Source organism: Embiotoca jacksoni, unplaced genomic scaffold (assembly GCF_022577435.1).
Source record: "Embiotoca jacksoni isolate LCO1_2020_lvr unplaced genomic scaffold, fEmbJac1.0.p SCAF_4, whole genome shotgun sequence".
NCBI lineage: Eukaryota > Metazoa > Chordata > Actinopteri > Embiotocidae > Embiotoca > Embiotoca jacksoni.
Window position 1 is genome coordinate 10,185,801 of NW_027185392.1, and position 9,659 is coordinate 10,195,459.

The 9,659-nt window shown below is 41.0% G+C and overlaps 1 protein-coding gene across 1 annotated transcript; it reads left to right on the forward strand.

Moving 5' to 3' along the window:
- Nucleotides 1–6,667: 6,667 nt before the first annotated feature.
- On the forward strand, nucleotides 6,668–8,469 carry mchr1a (melanin-concentrating hormone receptor 1a). The gene is made up of 2 exons (XM_069167420.1): nucleotides 6,668–6,747; nucleotides 7,448–8,469. Exons 1-2 carry the CDS (start codon nucleotides 6,693–6,695, stop codon nucleotides 8,467–8,469), a joined length of 1,077 nt encoding a protein of 358 aa, XP_069023521.1. The 5' UTR covers nucleotides 6,668–6,692.
- Nucleotides 8,470–9,659: the final 1,190 nt, after the last annotated feature.

Below are 9,659 nucleotides of genomic sequence, written 5' to 3' on the forward strand. Positions count from 1 at the left end.
AATACAAATGACTATATTCTCATGGGGAAATTATTGACTTAATCCCATTACTTAGGGAACAAAATTTTACTTATAAACTTTAGATTTCCAATGTATGAGAGGCCTAATTTATACTGGCTTCAAGAAATAATTATTAAATTTCTTAAAGTTGATCATTTGCCTTAGATTTTGTAATGGTGTGAACTAAAATGAATAAACACTTCTCAGTGTGTGTACATGTTTAGTGTTGTGTGCCCAGCTTCCTCTCAGGAGCTGTGTGACTAAACAGAAGCTCCCTTAAAAGCCTCAAGAAGTAATTAAAACTTGAGCATACTGAAATGATGAGCATGCGCGCCACACACACACACACACACACACACACACGCACACACACACACACACACAGAAGTGGTGACTCACCACATCGGTTTCTTCTGTGGGAGCTCTATTGAGTTGAATATGGTCTTTGAGGAGATGCCACCTCACATCAGAGACACCTTAGGCTTTAACAGGTGATGAAGCGGTATGATACGTTATCTAAGCCTGACACACATCTGAGTCGCAGCACCACAATATAACTGGATATGACTCCAGGGCTTTGACCCACAATGGCCAAGATATTGCCATGAATTAATTTGTGATTATAAATGTGTGTGTGTGGTGCTTTGACACATTTTTTGGTTTATATGAAATGAGAGAGGATAAGCTGAGTCCCAAGCAAAAGTGATTGCATAACAGAAAGACACACCAAGACAGACAGCAGAAAGGGGAGAGCAGCCTAGAGCAAGCGGTACAGCAAATACAAAACAAGTTGGTTCCGGTTCCAGTTCCACATTTTTATAACATAGGGCGGAGGAAGATGAGTGTGGCCTTTTTGGTGCAGGGGCAGGAGCGAGGTGTAAGGTTTGGCCTTAACTTTCCTTGTAGGAACGGGTGGGCTGAGGGATTAGGGGGGCAAAAAGAGCTGTGGAGTGCCTGGATCTGAGGCTGCACCGGACTGAAGGATTTGACAGGAGTAGCTGGAAGAAATCAAAAGCTCTTGGTGATTTGTGCTGAACAGCGGCTGGATATGACAATTGAAGAGGCCCCATCGAGGCCCCTTGGGTCGCCCCTTGGGTGACAGATAGTCAACTTTTGACGAAGGACCAAATCCTGGATGCTCATACTTGCTTGGTAGGCAACAGGTAAAAACGGATGCTCAAATACTGATTCTAATTACCTTGTTAAAAAGATCGCTTTGACCAATAAGAGAGCAGATTTGCGGCGGTTCCATAGTTGTTGTTGTGGTTGAAGAGCGATGTGTAGAGTATGGAGCAGGCGGAATGACTGAACGGTGCACGGATTTAAAGCGCACCAATTAAGAAGGGCGGACTGAAGCCTTTGTAGGACTGGACAGGGAAGGGGCCTGTGACAGACTCATGCCTGCCTGAACTACCGCGAAGCTCCATTAATATGCACAGGCAGGTATTCAAGGCACATACCTTCTGCTTGTTACACACATAGGGACACAAAGCAACACACAGACGTGAAAAGAATAACATTTTGAAGATTAAATTGTGGAATTATTGTGTATATCAATCTGTACACAAGCAGATCCGTTTCCTCTGTGGACAAAGTTTTTTTCTACTACTTGGCAAATACGCAATTATAGTAACAATCTGCCAAGTTGGTTTTTCAGACATATTAACTTGAAGAAGTACTAGAAGTACAACCCTTTTGAACCAATCGCCTTTCTTTGTGCGCTGATTATCTGCCATTAAACTGGCAAAAGTGGGTTTGGACATGACCTAAATGCACAGGGACCAAAATATAGACCTTCGAGTCAACAGACCAACTGGCAGCCTTGCGAGGCTATCTATGTGAGGCTGACATTAAGCATGTTTACTATACAAATATTTGTTAGCGCTTAACCCAAATTGAAACTGTTGCAAGCATTTATTATAAAGGAAATCACTGTAAAAATGATCATTTTGATCTGATGACAGTTGATGGAAACATTTTATTACTACAATTCATTGAGGTAGGCAAGGATGTCCAAACCAAGTTTTGTGGCAATACATCTGATAGTTGGCAAGATTTTGCTCGCAAAACTAGAAATATCAATGTTGCTGTGGTACAATAGAAAAAGTCAAGGTATACCAAACTGATGAGGACATACTTGTCAGGTCGTGTTTGTGTACCCATGAGCAGATACAGGACGGGAGAGAGGATGGGTCAGCAAAACACAGCTTATTGTAAAAAAAATGTTTGTAGTAGATGAGTTTGAGAGGTGGCGGTAGACTAACAAAACAGGATAGGTTGATATCATGAATGATAAATCAGGCTGGGAATGGAGCACCTGAGGAGGAGGGGAAGGAATGGAGGAAAAGACAAGGAGCTAAAATAGGGGGCTCTGGATGGAAAAGAGACCAGGAAAGCAGGTAAAGGACATAAAGTATTGGCAAAAGTGTGTCCATGAGTTACTTTTACAAGTTGTCAGGGTGGTAGCGGTCAAGCAGAGTTTTTGTAGAGAGCTTGATTAGGGTGACAGGTGGCAGCTTTTGAGGTTCCAATGGCAGGCGAGTATCTACATGGCTGCATCCTGGTCTTTCTCCTTCATGTTTGTACAGTTTGTCATATCTTGGAGATTTGGCATCACAACTTCATGCAGTGCTTGGAGTATGATTTTGAACCAAAGTAAGGTAGGAGGGATCTGTGCTGCAGCGTCCCAGTCCCCTGCACCTTCACACTGCTGGGTTATATCTGGCAGCTCAGAACTCTTCCCTCGAGGCTGCGGATGTCGTCTGACAATGTCTCGCTGAATAAAATAGCGAGACAAATAACAAATAGCGAAGCCTGTTAGAGGGCAGAAATAGTAGTTACTGGACGCAAGTCCAGTTCTATGGGTACGAGCGTAGCCCTCTAACTGTAGGCCCAGCTGGCCCCTGTCCCGGTCTAACTAGTGTTGCCGAGTTCCAAAGGCAGACAAGCAACAGGGTTTCTGGGGCTTTATAGCAGAATGGTCGTAAGTATACAAAAGATCTGTCTCAGGGGGCCAAGGTGGAGCCTCAATACTATCAAACAATAGCAAAGACCAATAGAGGACTACACCCCTACTCATAAAACTGGAGTTTGTCGAACGTACTATTTAAAATCCATGTAGCCCTGTGTTCACCTCCACACCCACTACTCTTGATTGAATTACACATAAACCTGTCACTGCATAAATATACAATACATATCATAACACAAAGTGGGATCAGAGCTTTGAAATGATGACTGTCACATATTAGTATACCAGGAGGACAAATACTTATAGTAAAGCACGCATCACATTAAGAGTGACCATGCAGTAACCAATCAGCTCACAATGATGATTCTCTTCCATTATTACTATTGTACTGCCGCTTCTATTACATATCAAGCTGTGGGGGACACTGATCAAATAGTATGACACCAAGCCAAAAACCTTTTAGTGGTTGAAAGTTTAAAGTGGATTTACTCTTTAATTCTATATGTTTATGCAAATTTTATAAGGAACTAATCATGACACATTTCTTCTGTCCTTGGTATTGGTGTAGGTACACAGCTACAGAGCAAGCTATAGCCCACACATTTCCAATTGTAGCACGCCTGAGCTACCGTGGGGGTTCCCTCGAGACAGATGACGCACTCAGTCAGAGTGACACGTTCGGGTGTAAAATGCCTTTATTTGCCCGGCCTACACAACAATGTCTCTGTGCCACCGTGTTCCTCCCTTCTTCCTGCTCCCCTTTATAGGGGAGAGCTCATCAGTTCATTCCATCTCAGCTGTGCTCATCAGTTCGTATTCGGCTCAGCTGTGCCCATTACACCTGTCCGGCACCGTTCCCTGAACCACTCCTCCCACTCTCTACTCCCTGCAGCTGAGCTAACCACACCAATAAAGCTTGGTGACAGCTGTTGGCCTTTGACATCATTAAGCAGATGTGGAACTGTGATTGTATTGGGTAAAATTTTAAATTAATGATTAAAAATGAAAAATGTACCGACATCCCATACAGGAGACAGAAGAACAGACAACCAAAAACATAATGCGTCTGGCCATGGCTGGCATAAAATGCCACAAACAGGAGTTAGGCTGAATAAAGTACTTTTATGAAACCTGTGGGATTCCTCTGGTGAAAACTGCTGTAAACATTTAATCAGAATTGTTGCAATGCTTTTATGTGGTAATTTTTCAGTTCATGAGCCACACAAATAGATTTTTACTCAATCATATCGGTAGCACACATATGGCAGCAGATATCGCAAAAACCTAGCAGTAAAGCTACGTGCAAAACCAAATACCACTGATGTCAAAAACATCAGTTTTTTAATTTTTTACATTATGCATTATTGTGTGAACTGGTCTTTCAAGAGCTAGCAATTTACCATCATATTCGTAGTGATCTTGGTTTTGAAATTGAACCTTTAAGATGTCAGGCTAAACAGTCAAAAGCTATGAAAAAGAATATGGGAGCTGCAAGTCTAAATATGAGTCAAGCAGTATAGTGATGCACCTCATTGACTAAAATGGGACAGAGATATATCCACAGACATGCATTTTAAATGTGTTCAATCAGTCGAGGAAGTCAAGGTCTGTGAGGTAGACATCTAAAGATATGATGTACGAGTTCACTGCAATCATGAGGACTATGTAGGTCTTGTATAGGGACAAGAGGAAATTAGGAGACTGCACTGTCAGGGAGGCTGGTGGAGAGTAAAGTATACAACAACAACAAAAAAATAACTGGGCAAAGTAGGCAAGGAAAAATGAAACACCACTGCAAATAAACTAATTTGGAACTAAACCAAACTTATTTACAACACTACGATATGCTGCAGCTAAATAAACTCAAACAAAACATGCATACAAGACTGCCACCATTTGATCTCCCTGGCAGCTCAACTACAGCCACACTGGTAGGAAATGAAACAGAAAAACAACCCAAATAATTTCGTATTAAGACCTAACAAATTGTGGAAAAAGAACAGTGGCTAGCTTCTCTTAGAAGTATCTGGTAAAAAATGAATTAAAGGAAACAACAAACAAAAAAGAAACAAAAGAAACATCACAATCACATTTTACAAACCATATGCAGAATGGAGACAAAAAGAAATACCTTCCAGGCCTGAAACAAAGCCTTTTCCACTCAGTTGGACATGCAGGTGCCTGGAGACTATTTATAAAAAAATTAAAAAAAAAAAAAAAAAAAAAGCCAAGTTAATATCATGTTAAAAATAACAATTGATTAACAAATCTTTTATTTTATCTTAAAAGCTAAAAGACACAGTTCATATTTATAGTTGTTCACTATGAAACCTTTTTTTTTTTTTTTTTCGACACATCTTTTAAAACAAAGGGGAGGCTATCAAATTCACCACCAAACAAAGTCTGGCCTCACCTTGAGCTCAGGTGTGCAGGAAAGAGGCCCAGCTGAGCTTCCTGCCTGCCGTTATAGCCTCTGTCCTCCCTTCCTGCCTGGGTCCTAGTGCTAGACGGATATCTACCCCTCCACGATAGAGAAAAGTCTGTCGAGTCTGATTTCTAATTAAACTCTAACCTTTCACAGCTTCTCATTCGTCACATGTAATTTATATGCCATCAAAGGCTCTCGCAGTGCTGCTTATCTTGAGACGATGCATGTCACAATATTTCCCTGACACGCAACAACCATGCACCCACGCTGGATTTCACGAGCACTAAGCCTAAAGCTAGTTTTATATTTTTGCGGCTATAAAATACCAACCTCCCCAGGATATAATTACTCTGGAGGAGTAGTGGACTGACACTTTAGACACACACAAACACTGAAGGTGTTTTCCTTCACCTTCGGCCAACGATATGATTTGCCCTTACCTCGGAATAAAAACTCTGCTGAGTTTCCAAAATCAATCATTCTTTCAGGGCAGAAGACCGCGGATCCCATCCAATTTTCATGAATGCGACATGTGATGTGTCTGAATGAGGGCCAACTAGGCCATCTAGTGGTATAATGTGGAAAACGAACTGTTTTCGGCTGTTCAAACCTGCTGGGGATTTGCAATTAAATTATTTGTAGCCCTTTAGAAATACCTGTTGTTCTTTCTCTGCAACTCATGAACCCATCAATTAGCGACGGCCGGTGTCTGAATGGCTGAAGGGATAATCCAACATGGCTTTCAGACAGTGGAAACGAATTCGATTCTTCTTAATCTGCAGTTTTTAAATTTGTTTTCTGCAGTTATTCTGAGCCTATAAACAGACCACCAGAGTAGTTATTTGTCCATTCAACATTTATTAACCATAAGTCACATTTTTCAACTTGAGTGCCAAACTGAAATATGTTTCATTTCCTTTTTCTTTTTTTTTTTCTTTTATTGCCGTGTTTGATAACGGATGCAATCTGTGATCACATAAATCCAATAATCCCTTCTTTGAGATAACACGGTAAAACTGTGCATGCAAAGAAACAATTTTACCTACGGACACTCATTAGCGACAGGCTATCGACTATCAATTTGACAGGCATTTGCAGCGCAGTCGCAAAACCACAAAGCTCCGTGGAAGTGATGATGCTCTCTCTCCCTCTCTCTCTCCCTCTCTCTCCCTCCTCAGCCTCTCACGGAGGAGCTGAGCTATTCTCGCTGAGGGCACTGAATCTGCTGAGAGTGAAACACAATGATTAAACTGGAATATACTTAGGAACTTGGATATACTTTGGAATATAACCATGGATTTCTCGAACGATTCTAACTATTCCATCGGAGGCTCCAATTCAACAACAGGTAGTTTGAGCAACGATTGATCGGTGTAATCAGCTCCCATCGTTCAACACTTTATGTGCGTAATAAACTCATCTTTTTTTTTTTTTTTTAATGCTAAAAGCTTTCATAGCCTGTTGCATAAATTTAGGCTGCAGTGAGTTCCTGAACAGTCTGGTACAATAGCCTAAATGGGATTATTTGCATATCATTTTAAAAATGTGCATTTTAAAAACATAAAATACATTTGCATAAAATACAAAAAGAAAATGTATAAAAAAATATCAAAATCACACTGCGTTGGGTAATTTTTAATTTATTTTTAGATATTAAAGTTTTTGTCTTTTAAACGTATACATAACAAACACAAACTATTTAAATCTCTTTCCATATCATTGCAAAGGTATTTTCCCCTTGGCATCAATGTATTTTGGCTGCATTAAAAGAGCCGAGCAAACACACACACACACACACACACACACACACACACACACACACACAGACACCAAGGGTTGTCCATATACTGCTGCTTTTCCTATAACACATTGTGACATAACTGTAGACATAGAGATATTAAATTTTATTAAAATACTTAAAGATGTAGTGTATTGTGTACAATACAATATATTACTGAATAATTGTGCATAATGTTTTAAAAATGTAAATTAAATTTGTAATATTTTTTTTATATTCAACTGCTGCTCCCTCCTCTTTTTGTCTCCAGCTGAAGCTGGGGCTCTTCACTGCGGTGCCATCCTCCCCGTCATCTTTGGCATTATCTGTTTTCTGGGTATCATAGGGAACTGTATTGTCATGTACACCATAATGAAGAAGACCAAGTGTCGTGCCAAGCAAACTGTTCCAGACATCTTCATCCTAAATTTGTCATTTGTTGATCTCTTGTTCCTCCTTGGGATGCCATTCCTCATCCACCAGTTGCTGGGCAATGGTACCTGGCACTTTGGAGCTGCAATGTGCACAGTCATGACGGCACTTGACTCCAACAGTCAGATTGTCAGCACTTACATCCTCACTGCAATGACTTTTGACCGTTACTTAGCTACGGTCCATCCCATCCGCTTCAACTATATCCGCACGCCCTACGTGGCCGTGCTGGTCATTGGACTGGTGTGGGGCCTGTCTTTACTCACTATCATCCCTGTGTGGATGTACGCTGGCCTGATGCCTCTTCCAGGTGGCCAGGTGGCCTGTGCTCTCCTCCTGCCTGATCCAGTTACAGATACATATTGGTTTACACTTTATCAGTTTTTCTTGGCCTTTGCTATACCCTTGGCTATTATCTGCCTGGTGTTCTTCAAGATCCTCCAACACATGTTCACCAGTGTAGCACCACTGCCTCCACGGAGTTTAAGGGTGCGCACCAGGAAGGTGACCCGAATGGCAGTGGCCATATGCCTGGCTTTCTTCGTCTGCTGGGCTCCATACTACATCCTCCAACTCATCCACCTGGGGGTGCAGAAGCCGAGTCTAGCTTTCTCCTATGCCTACAACATTGCCATTAGCATGGGCTATGCTAACAGCTGCATCAATCCGTTCCTCTACATTATCCTCAATGAGACTTTCAAGAGGCAGTTTCTCAGGGCCATACAGCCAGTGAATAGGAAGTTCCGCGTGAACCCGAGCACCACAGATGGCGGCAGCGTGAGTGTAAGAATGGTACCGGAGGGGGCTCAGCAGGAGCCGGCCTTGGGGGAGATGAGTCCATCCAATGTGGCCCCACATTGAATAAGAGTCCAAAAATGTTGTCACTTTGTATCTCTGCAACTGATAATGAGACATTGTCAACTGTATTACAGTTCAATGCAGATTGATTTTGTTTATAGCCAAATCACAACATGTCATCTCACGGCACATTACACAGTGAGGTCAACACCTTACAATGGATATTATCAACCCCTACTAATCTGTATTTTACATCTTCATTTCTATTCAAATTATTGATTTACAGAGTTTTTTTTTTTTTTTAAACACTAATCAGAAAAATGGGCTTGAACAGTTTCACCATTTACACTTTAATTACACAACATTTACATGACATCTTACACCAATTTGTGGGGAATGTTCAAATCATCACAAATCATCCATTTAATTTACCTACATTTGCACAGGTGTTGCAAAGACAATAAACTACAATGTGCTGAGAGACCAGCTTGCAGATGAAGCAGATTATCAGACATTCAGAAAGAAAGCAAAGTGAAATTTAATCCTGTGTTATTTAGAGTAGATTTTGCAACCTGTTCAGATATTTCCTGCTACCTAACAAAATGCATTAACTCCACAAACTCCAGATTACTGTTATGTGCCTCTCGGCCATCTCCTCTCTACTGTTGTCTGTCTGTGGACATTAAAGGTAGAGTCATACTGGGTAGTCACTACTTAATGTTGAGTCTGGACACACCTTGGGGGGGTGTAAGATCCATGACTGTAAATGATGGGTCTGGGTTGAAAAACAGTGACCCTACATCCATAAATCTTAATCCAACCAACAGCGAACATTTTCTTACATACGGGGTCGTCGTCAGGTCAAAATGTTTCAAACAGTAACTACACCGAAATATCAACAGGTCACAGTAAAGGTGCAGCGAAATGGCAGCAAATAGATTTACTATAAAACAATCACTCTTTAAGGGGGAAGGTAAAAATGTTACATCATAGTAAATACTACATTATAAATATACATACAGTATGCAGTATAATACATCCATACATTCATGCAGGAAACGACGCAATTGAAGTAATTGACCATTTCAATTTCCTTGGATCAATGATATCGAACCAAGGTGGTTGTTCCACTGAGATAAAACGCAGACTTGCAATGGCAAAATCATCAATATCTGCTATGAACAAGATATGGAAGGACAGAAGCATCAGCAAAAGAAAAAATATCAGACTGGTCTCCACCTTGATTTTTCCCG

What these genes read in the sequence shown, in the direction of transcription:
- mchr1a (XM_069167420.1), top strand. Translation starts at nt 6,693, where the DNA reads ATGGATTTCTCGAACGATTCTAACTATTCCATCGGAGGCTCCAATTCA. An exon ending in AGGCTCCAATTCAACAACAG is followed by an intron (nt 6,748 to 7,447) that starts GTAGTTTGAGCA and finishes TTTTGTCTCCAG; the next exon opens with CTGAAGCTGGGGCTCTTCAC.